At 36.2% G+C, this 19,651-nt stretch overlaps 1 protein-coding gene across 4 annotated transcripts in view; it reads left to right on the top strand.

Moving 5' to 3' along the window:
* ADGRG6 (adhesion G protein-coupled receptor G6) overlaps nucleotides 1-19,651 on the top strand; it is a 157,437-nt gene that overhangs the window by 90,969 nt on the left and 46,817 nt on the right. For all 4 annotated transcript variants that reach the window (XM_023729619.1, XM_023729625.1, XM_023729607.1 and 1 more), the window contains exons 9-18: nucleotides 400-462; nucleotides 4,945-5,087; nucleotides 5,800-5,911; nucleotides 7,510-7,574; nucleotides 8,176-8,383; nucleotides 9,639-9,810; nucleotides 12,442-12,582; nucleotides 15,303-15,422; nucleotides 16,935-16,980; nucleotides 18,415-18,518. In XM_023729619.1, coding sequence (XP_023585387.1) covers nucleotides 400-462; nucleotides 4,945-5,087; nucleotides 5,800-5,911; nucleotides 7,510-7,574; nucleotides 8,176-8,383; nucleotides 9,639-9,810; nucleotides 12,442-12,582; nucleotides 15,303-15,422; nucleotides 16,935-16,980; nucleotides 18,415-18,518 — 1,174 coding nt within the window. The remainder of the gene's footprint in view (nucleotides 1-399; nucleotides 463-4,944; nucleotides 5,088-5,799; nucleotides 5,912-7,509; nucleotides 7,575-8,175; nucleotides 8,384-9,638; nucleotides 9,811-12,441; nucleotides 12,583-15,302; nucleotides 15,423-16,934; nucleotides 16,981-18,414; nucleotides 18,519-19,651) is intronic.

Here is a 19,651-nt window from a genome sequence, read left to right as displayed (position 1 = left end):
CAGTGTAGTTCATGAACCCTAAACTTGTATTCGATGAACCCAAGAGATATGACAACTCTTAACACAGAAAAAGGGATTCCATGGTCAAATAAGCTCGGGAATATATTATTTAAAAAAATGAAACAGATTTCTTTCTGTCAGGACTTCTCAGATGCTTTAATATACTAATATGCATTATGAATCTTCAAGAGAGAGCAAGAGCACAGAGTTGCCCTGTTTTATATGACCGTGGAGCCATTTTGTCCCAGGCTTGTGAAAGAACTAGAATCTCAGAACACATGTTTGGAAATGCTGGCTTAGAATGTCCATTCTGCCTCTCTCTTTCACTTCCCCGAGTTTTGATGTTGATGATGCAGTGCACGAGAATGATAATTAATATGTGGATTTGTGTTTTTTTAGTCTTCATCTGAGCACTGAAGAGGATAAGATTAAAGTCAAGAGAAGCATTGAGGATGATTCAAGGTAATAGTGACAAAGTCTCATAGAAAGTGTAACATTCTTTCTCTTGTCTGTGTTTTGAATATCTGGTAGGGAAATGAAAACAATGATACAGGACCGCAAAATTTATTGAAGTGCCACACTTAAGGTATTCCTTAGCACTAATGAACATTTGTTTGTGTGTGTAGTTAAAACTCTAATATAACAGAGTGGGTGGAAATGTACGTCTGATGAAAAATAATTCAGAAGTTAACATTTAAAATGTCTAATATTATTTTTAGTCTTTCAAGTTTATTTGTTATAACCCATTACCTCATTTGAAATTTCAGGGAGACCCTCAAAGTAAAAACAGATAATTTACAGTTTTCTTTTAAATAAAAGGCTTATATGCATCTAATAATATTGTTAATAAGTGCAGAATATCTTCACCCTTCAAAGCTGTCAGCTAATTCTCTGAGATCTCCATTTTTAATTTATATCAGGATCTTACTTAGGCAGGCAGGTAATTTAAAGTATATGTCTGCCATACATTACTGGTTGTATAAGGGCCAACTGTTCAAAGTGCTGTAAGGTTAAAAAAAAAAAAAAAATCCCTAAACTCCTAAATGGGATAAATTTAGTTGTGTTTGTGTAGTACATTGCATCTCCATAGAAGGAATAAAAAAAAATCAGTTGAAAAGTAAAAGTGCTTGTAAGTTTTGCTGAATTTCAATGAACTGAATTAATGTTAGGTATATATAAACATGATGATGGATTATGCTTCTTTTCTGGTGACTTTTTCTTGCTGTTAGAAGATAAAACTGAAATTTCATGTGATAGTTTACCAGGGTCTTTCTTTTTTTCCTGTTTCTATTCAACATTAGGAAAACAAATGTTTTTAAGGTTATATCAAAACTTGTCATTTTTGTATATAGTCAACAGACTGGATTGAGCTATCATATTAAATTGTGCTTATTTTCTGACATTGCTCCTTTTCTTTTTTGATCTGAAGAACAGAGTAATGTATGCCATTTATGTATTCTTGATGGTGATTGGATTTTTTCCCTGTCTAGCCAGATAATGTCTTCTCCAGCCTTACTGCTGGATCATATTTGGCCTTGAATAATGGTTCCAGCCGAGCACCTGTCACATTTTGTCTAGCAATTGGGGCAGCCCTATTCTGGGGTCTTGCTAAATGGTGAACCCTTTTCAGGAAGTCAGGCTTGCCCCTTTTAGTTTATTTACTGTGGTTCTACTACCTTGTAATATAAAAATCAGCCATTATTAGTATATGTCAGCACCGCAGAAGCTCTTGCCTGAAAGACATTTAAATTTATAGAACCTCAGTTTTCCTGCTCTGTCGAATCCAACGGGTAATTTCACAGAAAACTATAGGGAGAATGAACTAAGACCATGTATCTGGGAAAATGTGCACATTTGGTTTTTCTTTGATGTGAACTCTCAACACTTTTAATATTTATTCTTACAGCCTTTTCCTTTTTTTTTTTTTTCCTATTCTGTACTTTTGCACTCATTGATGAACCTTCAGAGTCTCTCATAGTTTTTCTCAAAACCCACAGTTCACTAGTTTTACACACACCTCATTTTTCTACACTTTTCATTTGGATTGTATCACTGAACACAGACCATAGCTTCAGATACTGCTATCATACTCTATCGCCCAGACAGGCAGGAAACCAAAGCCACAGAGGCTGGTTTGTTCAAATAAAGAGTGGTTGATGGTAACAGATGGAACTTGACTTTGTAGAACCATAAAATAGTTACAATTTTCAGGATGATAGAGGAGAAAACACACACACACACACACACACACACAGATAAAACCAGTGAAAATACATGGCTATGCTTAAATTGCTGAGTTTGGTTGTTCAATACTATCCACAATTTGTTACGCTGATCGTGTTCTCAATATGCAAGAGAAGCAAAAGGTGGCAGTCCCAATTGTAAATTCTCAGTAACTCGAGTGGCAAAGCTTATCTTCAAACAACAATGTAATCAAAGAATACTTTTTGGTAGGGCATTTAAAAAATTATTAAGATACCACAGTTCACCATGATAATCATGTCTGTGTTTGTCTCATCTTGAAACATGGGTTACATATGAAAAGCAAGCAGTAGATCATTTTAGAGATAAATAGCTTTTCAGAGTGAATTATAAGAAAATAGAGCACTTTGTCCTTGAGATAAACGTAGATATATAAGAGAACATAATAGAGCTGTTCTTTAATTTCGTCTAACTTTAAATAGTAAATATTTCACTTATTCTCTTTGTTTTTGTAGCACCACAAATATTTTAGCCCTCTCACTATTTCATTGTTACTGATACTCACAGACTTCTGCTAAGGAAAATACGCCAGTACCTCTCCATTGAGTATTCCGTAGCTATTTCAGAAACAGTGTTATTGCTTTGATTTTGGCATGTGTCTTGATAGTACCTTATCTTACATCATATTATTCATTTCCCCTCAGTATATGAAGAAGGTGAAAGTTTTGTTGCAAACCTAGAGCCTTGACATATAAGGAAATAAATCTTTCCTCTACCTGACAAAATAATGTCATTTAATTTTACCTCAGTGTGGAATAAATAGTTTTGATTTTTGCTATTGGTTATAGCTGTGATCACATTTGAACAGAAAATCATACTATTACAAATTATAGAGCCAAAATTTTGACAGAGCCTTTAGGATATATCCTTTTGCTTCCCATAGAGATATTTTCTTTTTAAAAATCCTTCAAAGTCATATATTCGATAACCTTCTTCAGTAATATGCTGACCAATCACAGAGTATATTCTGAGTACTTCACTTGTAACTTCTTACCTTACAAAGTACTTATAAATGCTTAAAGGAGATCGAAAATCATGTGTCACAATCCTAAAGAAATTGTGCCTCATTTGTAAACAAGAACACTCTTCACAAATAATTTCAAAAATGATCAGTAGTAATTTGAATTTTTTTAAAACAAAAAAAACTTTGTTTTTGCTTATAAAGAAACAATGTATAATTAACCGCAAGCAAGCATGACCTTTTTATAAATATATGCTATAAATATTACTTACAATGTTTCTGAAAAGAAATAGGGTGATAATGAACTTCACTCTTTCACCAGCTTTAGCCCTATCCACCTAATCTGTGCTTGTACATTTTCTTTGATGAATTTCAGTATCACTAGTCCCAGAAGAGTGTAGACAAGAAACTTAACTAGGCCACTCTTGAGATGTTTTTAAACAGTGTAGTGCAATCATTTAGGGGCGTGAAGTTTTTTTTTTTTTTTTTGGTAATGTAAATTGAAACCAATTGCCATTGAGATTGTTATAACGCATGACTACTCCATGTGTGTTAGAGTAACGCTCCAGCAGATAGATGGATAGAAATGGATATAGATATATCTTTTTATTCCTATTTTCCCTATTATTATTATACATTTTCATGCCAAAGTATGAATATGAAATACATTTATTTTCTCAGCTACTTCATAACTGAGTAAAAATTTATTATATTGGATCAGAAATTAAATTTCAGGGAAATTGTGCATTTAGGTTGATTTAAAATAGTTTTAAAATTTCAGGTATCATTAAAAGCCCTTTAATATCCATCACTACTCTTGCTATCTAATATTAATTTGCTCACATATATGAATTGAGCATTACACAGTGTATTTGAAGATTTTGTCACTCTTTCGCAGAGCCTTGTATGACAAGAAGATAAGACATAAAGAAAGCCTGTACTTGCTTGATTTTAAGTTCTGCTCTGTCTGAGTCTCTTAGTGACTCTTTATCACATTAGTGCTGTTTGATGTCCCAGTGAATTCTCTTATCTTTGTATCTCTAGCTCCTAGCCCATTGCCTGGTTCATAGTAGTTGTTTAGAAGAGTTTGACTTGTGTTGAATTATTAATTAAAATGACCATATTTAGTAATTATAACCTTATACGTGGAAATCCGGGTTCTCCAGAGTCAATAAAATGCCATTGTTTTGTTGTTTTTTCAACCTCAAATTTATGCTCCCTTTCTTTTCCAGGTAGACCCAGTTCTCCACCTTGAACTCTTAAGACCACCTAATAAATAAGAAATAAAGTTGAGAAAGTTCTGTAGCAAATAATGATAGTTTGTAGGCATCTGCTAAATCAATTTAACAGTATTCCCTTTTCTACTAGATAGATAAAAAGACATGGTGATTGTCTTGGATTTTTTCATGTGGCCAGACATGGAGAATCAACAAAGTTCCAGCATAAGCCTAGTATTGGAGGTTGGAGGGTGAAGGGTATGCACACCTTAGCTGGAAAAAAAATAACTAATGGAAACAGAATTCTACATGCAGTTTTTCAAAATGAAACATAATTTATGCAGCAACAGAGAAAGTCTGTGAGTGCCTTGGCATAGCTCTTCAGTCTCAACATGTAAAAGTGATCACTCTCACTGCCGTATCCAAGTGTTTTATTTTTCTCACCAAATAAAAACCAACCAGTCAGCAACACCAAAAACAATTCTGTCTGAAATATTTTTTTAGGTTGGTGATTTGGGCCCTTCTAGTTTACAATGCTACCAACAATGTCAGCTTAGAAGGAAAAACCATTCAGCAGAAGCTCTTAAGAAATAACGAGTCCCTGGGTGAGGGATTGAGGCTATATACAGTGAATGTGAGGCAACTGGGTAAGTGACTAATTTTATTATAATTTGTATTTTGTGTAATCATATTTTCAGGCTTAATTGAAACCACAAGAAGAAGAACAACAACAAAAAGTTATATCATGACATTTCTAGAGAGTTTTTTTTAAAAAAAAAAGGTGGGATGATTAAGGATAGCTTGTGAGTGTGACATTTGGAGCTGGTTCGCAGGTATCTTTTTGCCATTTCACCGCCAAACATCTGTGCAGAAGAGGCTTTTGGAACAGCTGGAAATTTTTCCATAAAATTTGCTCACAACTCAATGAAAACACTATCGATGCACTAATTTATAGGCTTTTCTTGTTTAAAAATGATCAGATTACATTTTGAATTTTTCGAGATTGTTTTCATTTTGTGTTGTGTTTTATAACTTTTGAATAAAATCTTATTAATTTTATCTACTAATCATTTACATGAAAATGAAAATGTACATTTACCTTGTATCTGCATAAATGTGTGTTTTTTTTATTTGATAGTTTTGTAAGATGTAATAATTTTTGTATCTGGAAAGTATTTAATATTTAATTTTCCTATTTCTAAATTTTCATAAATTCTGAACATCTAAAAACTAGTATATTTGTGTTACATTAAAAAAAAAAAACTTAATCACCAGCATTGTCATTTTGGTCTCATCTTGCCACCACTAACTTAAAAAGATAGATCAGTATATCTTGTATTATTTCTTATGTTCACGTAGATACATGTCCTGCCAGTGAGGACCCCAAAGGCTATGTATGGCCTGCCATCCAACCTTCTGAATACAGTCTACCCTGTAATGGAAAACCTGGTTTTTATGCTTCACGGACATGGTAATAATTTCATTGACTTTTGCCAAAAAAGCTCCATGTTATTTACCTTCACAAGACTGCATGCTGTCTTAATTTCCTGGGGCTGCCATAACAAAATACTAGAAAGTGGGTGACTTTAAAGAACTGAAATTTATTTTCTCACACTTCTGGAGGCTGAAAGTCCAAATCAGGGTCTCAACCATGTCGATTTCTTCTGGGAGCTTTGAGAGAGGAACTATCCCATGCTGCTCGCCTATTTTCTGGTAGTCCTGGTGTTTCTTAACGTTCCTTGACTTGAAGAGGGATCCTTATGTGGTGTCTTCTCCCTGTGTGTGACTGTTTCTGTGTCTGTCCTTCTCTTTTATAAAATGCCACTCTGGAGGGATTAGGATTAGGACACACCCAACCCTGGTATAACTTCATTGATTTAACTAATAAAATCTGCAAAGGAACTCTTTCCTCAAATAAGGTTACATTCAGTTCAGGGGTTATGACTTCAACATATTTTTCTGGGGGACACAATTCAATCCTTATCACATGTACTGCACAATAGTTCCCATGCATTGTATTGATTGGGGAAAAAGGCAGAAATCTCTCTGTGTATGCTTAAGTCATAGACTCCGTGGGGGATAAAGATGAGGTATACAGGTTACCAAGAAAGCCTGTGTTTTCTTTCCAGCAACATGCTGGTTTAGTCTTCTCCAAGGAAAGAGTCAGGAATTTGGAAACCAGACGGTATCTCCACAGCAAGGCAAATTGTATAGAGATGAACCAGCTCATAGCCTTGGTACTTGCACCTTTTAACCATTTGGAGCAGTTATTGTTGGAGGGGAAAGAGGCAGCAAAGAGGGAGTAGAGACAGGATCCAGTTGGGGCAGTCTTCTGATGGAGACTGGGTATAGATTTTCCCTAAGTGTTTAACAAAAAACTCAGAGCCAGGACTATTGCAGTAGATTCATCAAATAGCAAGTCAAATCTAGTTCTTCACCATCCCTCTACCCCTAATTAGAGTTTTCTTGGGGGAAATTCAGAAACTTCCCTAGAGTAAGTGCTTTGCACCTACTGGTGTGTTTGACACTTGGTAGGGAGGAAAGACTCATAAGCGACCCTACAGGAATCAACTTGACGGCAACAGGTTTGCTTTGGTTTTAGGGAGGAAAGAAGGGGTCTTTAGAGACTTACAGACATGGCTCTTCCTGGCTGTGAGGCTTAGAAAGTTCCTTAACCTGTCTAAATCTATTATCTCATCTATAAAATACGGATTATAATCTATTTTACAGAGTTAAAGTAATGATTAAAATCAGATTATACCTGGAAAGTTTGTAAAGCAGTGCTTGACCCGTGTTACTAGATATGCCTTTATTTAACCTCGGTAATCTCAGGTATCCTAGGGTAGGATACAGTATTTAGGATGCTAATATTTTGATTCCATGATGCATGCAACTGATTTTTTTTCTAATAAGAATTTTTAATACAAGTTTTATTTCAATGAATTACAATTTCATTTTCAAAGGAAACTTTCCCAGATATCAAGGTAAATTCTAAAACTTATAAACTAATTTTGTCAATTATAATGTCATTTGTGTCAAATATTTGAAATATCCTTTCTCATTTCATAGTCACCGCAATCTTACCAACGCATCTTTAGCCTACTGGGGAGTTCCTGATGTCTCCAATTGTTCAAGTAAGTGAGGAATTTTCCTTCATTTCTTGAAGACAAAATGAAATGACCTCATGATTCATGGTTTCCATCCTCTTCAAACGTGTTTTCCTCTTGTGTGACCTTATTTTAATCGGAAAACTTTGGCAGATGGTTATTTTACTTACTTAAGGTTGAAGACACTTTTTTCCCCTCATTATAATTTTCTGTTCTGTTCATTCTGAAGGGAGATTTAAAAACAGGATATTCTAGAGAAGATTAAAAATAATACATAAATTTATTTTTGTATCAGTGTTTCATAGTTTTTTATTATTTGCAAATGCACGCTTGTTCCGTGATGCTATGGGCATTTCTCTTGAAACGATGTATTAATATTGGCTCTTCTGATTTATTTACCTAGGTTGTTTAAAAGCATGATATGTATGTCACAAAGAGAGAAGTTAGCTCCTGTTTGCCACTTTAAAGAAATATGATTGCATGTGAAGATTATGATAAGGGAGTACACACAGGAAACCCACTTTCCTGCTTCAGCTATGAAGTGAAATATTGTGCTCTGTTGTAGATTCCTGGAAATCCTCAAAACACACAGATAAAGCTTTGTATGTTGTTCCTTCTGCTTTTTTAGATGACCTAAATAATGTCAATACGATTTTAAATTTAACTGGTGAAGGACAGAACTTAACCTCAGCCAACATTACCAGCATTGTAGAATACGTGAAAAGAATTGTGAATAATGAAGAAAACATTGATATAACACTTGGCTCAACTTTAATGACTATATTTTCTAATATCTTAACCAGTTCAGACAGTGATTTGCTTGAGTCTTCTTCTGAGTAAGTATTCTTTTTTTGGATATTGAAATTTATTGGAGAAATATCACTCATTAACCCATTGCTGTCGAGTTGATTCCAAATCATAGCAACTCTATTGGACAGAATAGAACTGCCCCAAAGGGTTTCCAAGGAAAGGCTGGTGGATTCAAACTGCTGACCTTTTGATTAACAGCACCACCAGGGATCCTGGAGAAATATATTATTATATAATGTCTCACATATCTGAATGCTTGATGCCCAAATTTCTTAAGTAAAGTATCTAGATATTTTCAAAGGTCATTCACCAAGAGAACATCATCAATCAAAGTCCTTTTCTTTTTTTTGAAAAATATAATATACAGAATGATTAAAATTGTCACCAGGCAAGACATATAAATAGCCCAAGAAAAGCATCATCAGTTTTTTTCATTTTTTTATTGGAAAAAATTCTGAAAGTTTGAAAAACCAGAGTAATTGAAAAGATGAACAAACTGTCATAAAGATTTATTTCTGATACTTCTTTTTGCCCACAAAGGAGACACTCAGCGAACATTCAATTCACATCTCCTATGCTATGAGTCAGAATCAACTCGACGGCAGCAGATTTGGTTTTTGGTATGCATAACTTGGTCACTATACGTCCACTGTCCTTATTAGCCATGCCACAGAACTGTCACAACTATGCAACTGTTGTACTTCTGAAATTAAAACTCCTAGGACAAGGTCCACAATGTGCCTATATTTACACAATTCAATTTGTATCCATTCTTTCATTTAATGTATTCATACCAATGTGTTTAATTTTTTCTATTTCATTCCTTTCAACCAAGTTATCTTGATGAAAAGTGTATAACTGTTAAAATGTGTTCTCCAATGTATCCTATCTACATAATAATAATTACAAACATTTTTAGTGTCTTGTAGTTCAAAAACACACTTTCACCACATTTCCTTTGATTCTTCCAACTAAATTAGGATGTAGGGAAGGTATTTTTCATATGAAGGAGAGACTAAGGTGAAAAATATACTATTTGTTCAGGATGAGTTAGTTGTTGATTTTCCTAAAATTTCTCTTGAAGATACATCCACCAAAATTATTCTGTGTTTCAATTGATACTGTTTTGGTCTCGGGTAATTTTGTGGCCATTCGTGTTAAGATCAGAAAATTTATAGATAATTTTTTTTATTTGTATTTTGCCCCACAGCAAACGATGTGTGTGCAGTGTCTAAACTGTTAAATTGCTTAACAATGGTGTTGTTATTGTCATTTCTTTAGAGCTTTGAAAACAATTGATGAATTGGCCTTCAAGATAGACCTAACTAGCACATCACGTGTGAATATTACAACTCGGAATTTGGCTCTTGGAGTATCATCCCTTTCCCCAGGAACAAATGCAGTTTCAAATTTTAGCATTGGTCTTCCAAGCAATAATGAATCATATTTCCAGGTAATGAGCCAGTGGTTTCTTTAATTAATTAATTAGACAAATAAAAACTTGTTGTTCACCTACCAGTTGCTCACTCAAGTAGGTCTTGGTCCAGGGGATGGCGGATAGGTCTGAATGTTGGGTCAGGTTAATGACAGCAGTTGTTGTTGTTAGGTGCCTTCGAGCTGGCATCAACTCATAGGATTTTATATATACAGAACAAAGCATTGCCCAGTCCTGCACCATCCTCACAATCATTGTTAATGTTTGAGCCAATATTGTAGCCACTGTCAGTCCATCTCATTGAGGGTCTCCCTCTTTTTCGCTGATCCTCTGCTTTACCAAGCATGATGACCTTTTCCAGGGATTAGTCCCGCCTGATTACATGGCCAAAGTAAGAGAGAGTCTCACCATTCTCACTTCTAAGGAGTATTCTGGCTATACTTCTTCTGAGACTGATTTGTTTATTCTTCTGGTAGTCCATGGTATATTCAGTATTCTTCAGCAACACCATAATTCGAATGTGTCAATTCTTCTTCAGTCTTCCTTTTTCATTGTCCAGCTTTTATATGCATGTGAGGTGATTTAAAGACCATGACTTGAGTCAGGTGCACCTTAGTCATCAAGGTGCCATCTTTGCTTTTTAAGATGTTAAAGGTCTTTTGCAGCAGATTTTCTTAATGCGATACATCGTTTGATTTCTTGACTGCTGCTTTCATGAGCATTGATTTTTTATCTAAGTAGAGCGAAAACCTTGACAACTTCAGTATCTTCACCATTTATCATGATGTTGTTAACTGACTCAGTTGGGATGATTTTTGGGTTTTTTATGGCTACTGTTATCATTTTTGTGAAGAAAACAAAACTGATATAAGTAACCATAGAGTATTGTGGAAACATAGAGGAGGCATACCATTATAACGTCGGTGATAGGGGTGGTCAGCTTACCTTACACAAGAGGTGAAACTGGAGCTAAGTATTAAAGCATGAGTAGGGATCCCCTGATTAGGAGGGGGGATGAGGATCAGTTCAAGAAGAAAGGTTTTATTGAGGTCCCAAAGTTGGGAAGAAGCATGGTGCATTCTCTTTGACAATGGTTCTCAAACTGAGATTTAGAATCCCCTGGAGGACTTGCCCTGGTGGTGCAGTGGTTAAGGCACTTGACTACTAACTGAAAGGTTGGTGGTTCAAAACCACCAGCAAGTCCATAGGAGAAAGATATGGCAGTCTGCTGCCATAGAGCAGCCTTGGAAAGTCTATGGGATCACTGTGAGTCGAAATCGACTCAATGGCAGTGGGTTTGGTTTTTTTGGTTTGGAGGACTTTCTAAAACAGATTGCTATATCTCACACTCCCAGAGTTTCTGATTCAGTAGGTCCCGATTGGGTCCCCAAAATATGCACTCTTAAAAAATCCCCAGGTATTGCTGACACTGCTGTTCAAAGGATTGCATCTTGAGAACCAGTGATGGGGAGGGGTGGAATGAGTAAGCTAGGAGAGCCTCTTTGACCTGTTAAAGAAACACTTCAGCAAATAATTTTCAAGTTCCTACTATGTGTCAGACAATGCTAGACACCAGGGCAAACAAAAAGAATGAAATGTCATCTGTGACCTGGGAGACCATATATATAGAGCATAACATTTTTTTAGCTGTGGAGCTAAATCAAATGAAAATATTAAAAATCTGGAATTAGGATACCAGGAAGACCTTTTTCCTCCTTTAGGCTAGAGACTCTTTTGGATAATTATGTTTCACATCTTAAGAGTGAAAACTCAGCCTCAGCCTCATTCCAAGCCCATTCACAGGAAAGCACTCTGGCCTGAGATCTGGATTCAGGAAAAAGGATGCCCAAAAGTGTTCATAAAACTTCAGCTGTTTCTTCCTTGCAGAGCAACTCATTCTCTGCAGTCAAACAAACTAAATTCCATTTTTTGTAGTTAATATCTATCTTTCAATAAGGGTTTTGAGAAAATCTTAAAATCTGATAAGGATAAATCTACTCCTTATACTTAAAAATGTTAACTGATTTGTAGATAACTAGTTGTTATTGTTGTTCGCTGCTGGGGAGCCAGCCCCCACTAGGGGTGACCTCACGCACAACAGAACAAAACTCTGCCCAGTCCTACACCATGCCACACCATCCCTGTGATGGACTGCAATGATCCATAGGGTTTTCATTGGCTGATTTTTGGAAGCAGATCATCAGGCCTTTCTTCCTAGTTCATCTTAGTCTGGAAGCTCCACTGAAACCTGTGCAGCATCATAGCAACACGCATACCATTACTGGTAGATGGGTGGTGGCTGTGCATGAGCTGCATTGGCCAGGAAACAAATCCAGGTCCTCCCTTATTGTAGATTTTTTGGTTTCAAAACCCAAACCAAACCTGTTGCCGTCAAGTAGATTCTGACTCATAAAATCAGTGTATTTTCTCATTTGCCACAAGTGCAAAACTTGAATCAGACCTACAGCTCAGCCTGTAGGGGAGTGACCAAGGAGCACAGAGTGACTACTTAGAGGTGAAGAGAGGCTGCCATCCTAGCCAGCTTGATACTAGCAGGTGCTCTTTCTCTTTACTCAGGCAGGTGTCGTAAAGTTATCATTGCTATTGAAATGTGATTACTCAACCAATATATTTGTGTGTGTGTCACAGATGGATTTTGAGAGTGGACAAGTGAATCCATTGGCTTCTGTAATTTTGCCACCAAATTTACTTGAGAATTTAAGTAAAGAAGATTCTGCATTGGTTAAAAGAGCGCAGTTTACTTTCTTTAATAAAACTGGACTTTTCCAGGTAAGTGTTCAATAAAGCATTATCTTTCCATTGCAAATGAAAGTCCTTTGCTCAAAGGTAAAAATATAAGGGGCAGATTCTTTTGAAATGTATCAGGAGGTATAAACAAACAAACAAAAAAAAAACCATTGCCCTCGAGACGATTCTGACTCATAGTGACCCTATAGGATTTTCAAAGAGTGGCTGGTGGATTCAAACTGCTGACCTTTTGGTTAGCAGCCAAGCTCTTAACCACTGCGCCACCAGAGCTCCAGGAGGTATAGAAAATTTAATTTACTGTACTTTTAAAAATGAAAATTTTTACTATAATTATTTAAATATGATGTTATAGATAATAATATGCTTATTAACAGGATGTGTTTATTCCAGTTTCTTTTTAGCAAATCAAATATTAGGCAAGACTTACATGAAACAGTTAGAAATTGAATTAGTGAAAAGTTATTTATTATTCCTTTTCCTAAATATTTTATGCTGTCTACCATTCAGGCTTTCAGAGTTAAAGAAATTGTAAACCAAAGGAAAGGATTTTTTTTTTTTTCTAATTTGGCAGGAAGCTCTGTTTACATAATAAGCAGCATTCTTGGCTTTAATCAGTTTTCCCATTAGTATTTCAAATGACCTTTTGCCTTCTCACATCCGCAGAGTAGGGTGGCATTGTGCTGAGCACATATTATCATTTTTATTGGCATCATTTCTAGATAGTAGAAAATCTGCTGCCAGCCAACAAGGGTGACCTCTGTTTGCCTTTGAAACCGTAACTCAATCTAGAGCAGTTTCACTGAGCCCCTTTTTAAAAATAAAAGCCACCTAGTAAATTGAAAATACTAGTGCATATCAAAAAATGCAACCTATGTAAGAGAAAATAGCAAATTTCAAGGCCAGTAGACTTGTTTCTAATAGATCTACCCTGTATGACATGTGTAGAGGAATGATGAAATATAGGTTACAGGTCAAAAATACCATGGAAGTATTTACAGTAATTAATTCCAAAATCTTAAAATTTATCAGCAATTATGTTTTAGGGGACAAGCCATATAAAAGTTTTGAGTGGATTGAAAGTGTAAAACATATCTTTGCCCTGAGGGATTTTTTAGCTATGAACACATAAAACCTTATTTGTTAAAATTCTTTTTATTTTTATTTGAAGCTTAAAACAATGCTACCTTTAAGAAATTATAAAAAATGTAGTAGGTGTCACAAAATGTAAATGTTACAAAGAGGGGAGCCAATTCAAAGAAGAGTTTGAGCCCTGCAGGCTGGGAAGGGTTTGAGACAACTCTTAAGAGTTGTAAGAATCTGTTACTGTTTAATTGTGAGCCTTATCTTATCCATGACATTTTTTTCTTCTCCTTTGGTATCTGCTCATCAGAGTTCTTAGGAAGCATAGATTTGGTTTTTAAAGTAAGAAAAAGTTAAATTTATGGCAGAATGAAAAATTTTTAAGAGTCCTATGGTACTCCCTATATAGTACGTAAGATATGAGTGTTTTTTTAATTGTGGTAAATCTATATGTAACAAACCATTTACCATTTCAACGTTTCTTACATGTGCAGTTCAGTCACATTAATCTCATTCATCGTTTGTTCAACTGTCCCCACCACGCTATTCATTTCCAGATTTTTTCATCACCCTTAGCAGAAGCTCTGTGTTCCCTAATCAATGAGACCGCCTTTCTCCTTCCCTCTTACTCATCTCTGGTAACTACTGATACACTAGGTCTCTATACACTTGCCTATTCTGGATATTTCATGTTGGTGGGATCATACAATATTTGTCCTTTTGTGACTAACTTCTTTCACTCAGTATAATGTTTTCAGGGTTCATCCATGTTGTAGCATGTATCAGGACTTCATTTCACTTTATGGCTGAGTAATATTCCACTGTATGTATGTCCATTGCAGAACTATTCACGGTAGCCAAAAAATGGAAACAGCCTATATGTCCATCAGCAGATGACCAGATAAACAAAATATGGGTCTTTTTAAAATAAAAGTCTATTTTTAAAGAATTAATTTATAAACTGTGATAGAGAGAGAAGTTCATGAGGCTTGAAAAGAAATACAGAGGGAAGAAAGAAGTAGAGATGAACTAGCTGGAGAGACACCTTTTTGGTCTAAATCATTTTGTAGCCCAGACTCCCTAATTTGATTTCCTGACAGCCTTATCTCTGAAATGGGATCTGCAGATGCTGGCAAAGATACAACCAGAGCAAGAAAGTAGTAGTTCTGGACAGGACTTGGACGCAGTAAATTACATTTACGTATAGTCAACATGTCAGGCTATTGGCATGAATAGAAAGATAAATTGCTTTGTATTTTTCACACCATATTTCCTTCATACTTTTCTAAAGGAAAACAACTTCAACTACTTTCTTGTGTAGGGAGAAGACCTAATTGTTTCACAGCTTTTTATGAGTTTATATTTTACAGGTTTTCATTGTTTCAGACATTAACTGGCTAACATCAGTCACAGCAGTCAAGAGTGAAGTTTTATGAACATTGCTTTACAATATTGGCTCGTAATGTTCCCTCAATGTATTTATTGTAATAAGGGAAATAGCAAATCGCCTTCAGGAAAGTCAGTAATTTGATCTTATAAACAGGATGCTCTGTAATTGAAGATCTTAAGTGTAAAAATTGCTGACAATTTGCTTATTTCGGAGCACCAAAATGAAAGTGTGTACTTCTGACAAATACATGTAATTTTTTTTTCTTTAAAAGGATGTAGGAACCCAAAGAGACAACTTAGTGAGTTATGTGATGGCATGCAGTATTGGAAACATCACTATCCAGGATCTGAAGGATCCGGTTCGAATTATAATCAAACATACAAGAACTCAGGTAAGACACTGCTACACAGCAGTTGAATGGAAGGCAGACTGTTTCAGAGAACTATGAGGGTTTTTTTCCTACATGGTAAAAACTAATTGTGCTTTTCTTTGGGGGCAATTTTTCAGAAAGGGAAGGAACAGCTAGTCAAGTAGTGCTCTAACATTACAGTAAATGTGGCAGCTGCAGGGGAGTTTAAGTCTTACCTAGGTGTAGATAGGAGAACCTGCGTGGTGCTAATGGTCAGTGTGCTTGGCAGCTAACCAAAAGGTTGGAGGTTCAAGTCTACCTAGAGGTGCCTCAGAAGAAAGTCCCGGTGACCTGCTTCTGAAAAATCAGCCATCGAAAACCTTATGGAGCACAGTTCTACTTTGACACATATGGGGTCACCATGAAATAGAGTTAACTTGAGGGAAGCTGTTATTTTTTTGTTTGTTCATTTGCTTGTTTTAGGACTAGATAAACAGAAGGAGAATGGGAGTGAAGAAAAAGGCAGTCATAAATTTCTTCAAATAAATTAGATGCAGATGCAATTGCACAATGCTGTCATAAAGATTCTGGTGGTTTCTTTGTATTTTTAACATTAAAGAGAACCACAACTGGGAAAGCAAAGGGGAAACGGGAGGGGTGACTTAATTTGAGCCATTAGCTGTTGTTTAAAATCTTTGCAAATGTTGCTTTTCTTGTTGCTTCATTACCCTTGCTGTCATCTGATTATTTGATAAAATTAAATGGGGGTTCACATTGTCCAAGATGGCCCAAGCCCAGGGTTTTTCTCATTTGTAGTGGGCCCTGGTCATGATTCTGCCATTTATTAGACAAGCCAGAAGGCAGGCAGGAAGTGAGCAGTTTGAGAACAGTGTGACTTGCTGATAAGGGCTGAGGCTTGGAAGTTAAGTCATCTAAGAACTAGCCCTGCCTTGTCATTGACCCTCGGAGACCTCCTTGTCCTACCCTTTGGCCTCCCTTATTTCAGCTTCTTCATCTGTACAGGAGAATTTTGAAGATGAAGTGAAATTATAGCATAAAGTGCTCTGATAAATGCTAAGAATGACAGTAGAATCAGCATTTTAATCCATTGCTGTGATTCCAACTCATGGCAATCCCACATATTTCAGAGTAGAATTGCACTCCATATGGTACAATGGCTATAATCTTATGGAAGCAGATCACCAGGTCTTTCTTCCATGGCACCACTGGATGGATTCAAATCACCAACCTTTCAATTAGTAGTCGAGTGCATGTTGTTTGCGCCACCCACCAATGATGGGACATACATAGTACCTTGCAGATAGATGGCTAATATGATTCCTCATGAGGTTAGAATTGATTTTCACTTGAAGTCTCTCTGATAGAGGACATCCGCCTAGAAGGCCTACGATTTTTGGTGGTATGGGTATGGCTAATGCTGATGTATTTCTGTGTGAAAACCTTAGCATTTTTGCTCTTTTCCAATAATCAAATCATATGATTTTAAAATTATTTTAAACACAATTTCCCATGTTTATTCTTATGTTAATATAGACAGTGCATCATCCCATCTGTGCCTTCTGGGATCTGAACAAAAACAGTAAGTTTTGAAATACAGATTGTCTTAATATAGAGAACAGAGTTTTAAACATTGCTAGACACCCCCGTTTGTTTCTTTTCCCCCACCCCAAACCAGAGGAAGTCACAATCTAAATGCAATGGCAGTGGAGCTGCAAAATGTAATTCAGGTAGCTTGGAAAGTCAGTTCTAATTTCTATAACTTTTTATGCATTCTAAGAAGAAATAGGCAAAATTGACTTTTTTTTCCTTTGATCAAACAACCTCTTTGATTTCAGTTATTTGTAAAATACGGTATACATTTTTATTGCCACTTTTAGATGACCTTAGATATATACTTGATCTCATTCTTCTGATACACTTCTGGGGAGGTTATTTGATGTGCACTAGGCAAAAAATTTGAAATCTAGCTTCCAGACTTCAAATTATTCGGGGGCGGGGATGGGGGGAAGAGCATGCTAAAGGAATGTAAATATAGGATGGTTAGGATTGGAAATATTATTTGAAAGAAATGAACTGCCACCAAAATGAATTTGACAATCAAGAGTGGAAGGCAGAATTAAACAATTCACTAGGCTTGAGGTGTGGAAATCTCTTTGAGGGGAAGGACAGTGATAAAACCTCCCACCTCTGCCCTTAAGGGTCACCTTCCCTCAGGGTTCATCTGTTGGGATTATTGTGGCCAAATTCATACTGGCACTAGTGCAGCCTGTTTTCCTGGTGAAAATTTAGTCTGAAAGTGGGCAAAAACTCTCTTTTTTGACATTTTGTATTGCAGTTAGACAGTTTCATTGTTGTTATTGCTTTGGGTTTTAGTTGCACAGTCCTGAGAAAATCCTGACTTACTCGGATACATAGCTTAAAATGTTGTCACCTCATAGCCTTAACATATTCTTCAAATAAATAGAGCCAATATTTGACAATATATGAGTTGTTCACATTCTGTATCATACTGTTAATATCAGATGAGATGTGTTAAAGCCATTTCAGAGTAGGCTATCATCATGCAGGTTTGCTGTGTACATCATAGCATACTCCAAGGAAGCATACCTTATTTGTTTTGCTGTCTTCACAAAAGGTAGACCGACCCTAGAAACTAATGGGTTGATCTCTAGAGAGTTCAGTTAGTATGTGACATGTTTGAGAATCAGTTTTTTTTTTTAATGGAAGTTTACTTTAAAATATATTAAAAAGTAAAATAAAACTTTTGCAGAACACAGTTTTAAACCAGTGACTAGATAATCTCTAACTGCCCACCTAGCACTAACCTTCTGTGGGTCCATGAATCTAAATTATTCTGAGCATTTGGTAGCTTAAAAAATAATGTTCAGTTTTAAAGATAATTTCTGTAAGGCAGAAGAGACTGAGGCATATGGTCCCAAGGAGGGCTTCATACATCATAGAGAAGGAACTGGCCTGCTGTTATTTTCACGCTGTCGACTTCCTCCTGCAAAAGGTTTTGGAGGATGGAACACTTCCGGATGTGTTGCATACAGAGGTTCAGATGAGAGCGAGACAGTTTGCCTGTGTAACCACCTCACACACTTTGGAGTCTTGATGGTAAGAGGAATTTCTAAACGTCTAAAATTACACAGTTTTGGAAGGTATACTTCATTTTGTGAATCAGCCTTTTTAGATTATGAGTTATATGGACATTATTTCCGCACAATTTTCGTCTCTACCCTGAATCTTGATTCTTAGTGAGGAAGATAATTAGCAGATATATATGTGTATATATATGTTACTGTTTTCAAATTTATTTATTTATTTATTTTTATTGTGCTTTGGTGAACGTTTACAGCTCGAGTTAGTTTCTCATACAAACATTGATACACACATTGTTATGTGACCCTAGTTGCTATCCCTATACTGTGACAGCACGTTCTTACTTTCCACCCCGGATTTCCTGTGTCCATTGAACCAGCTCCTGACCCTCTCTGCCTTCTCATCTCACCTCCAGACGGAAGCTGCCCATTTAGTCTCATGTATCTACTTGAGCTAAGAAGCACACTCTTCACAAGTATCATGTTATGTTTTATAGTCCAGTCTATTCTTTGTCTGAATAGTTGGCTTCGGGAAATGGTTTTAGTTATGCGTTAACAGAGAGTCTGGGGGCCACAGAAATTATATATTAAAAAAAAAAATTGAAACTAACTATAGAAAAGAACCATACCTTTTTTTTTTTTCCTAGCATTTACATTGATGATAAATAATCCCAGAAAAAAGAAAATCACTGTAAGACTTTTGAATTAAGGGAGAAATGGAGAAAGATGGGGAGAGGGGAAGGGGAAGAAGCAGAGGAGGAGAGAAGGAAAAGGAGAGGTTGAGGCAGAGTGAGAGGGAGAGAGAGAGCCAGAGAGAGAGAAAGCAGAGGAATACGTTGAAATGTTGAGTTTTACTAACATGAAAGAAAACTGAAAACTCTGATCAAAAATTTTCTTTCTTATCACTAAAAGTATTTTTGAACGTGACTTTGTCCCAGGTACCGTGCTAAGTGGTGCAGTTATGACTTCAACTGTAACCCCCTGATGGAGATTGCTGTCTGCTGGGGCAGACTAATGAATAGAGTTAGAATGCAGTCTTCATTCCTGTAAGAGAGATGAGGAGTGTGGAGTTTCTCACACTGTTAGGCCTTCTTCTTTCGTTCCTTCCTTCCTTCCCCCCTCCCTCCCTCCACCCCTTCCCACCCTGTT

This window comes from Trichechus manatus, unplaced genomic scaffold (assembly GCF_000243295.1).
Source record: "Trichechus manatus latirostris isolate Lorelei unplaced genomic scaffold, TriManLat1.0 scaffold00002, whole genome shotgun sequence".
NCBI lineage: Eukaryota > Metazoa > Chordata > Mammalia > Sirenia > Trichechidae > Trichechus > Trichechus manatus.
This window is presented reverse-complemented; position numbering and strand designations above follow the sequence as displayed.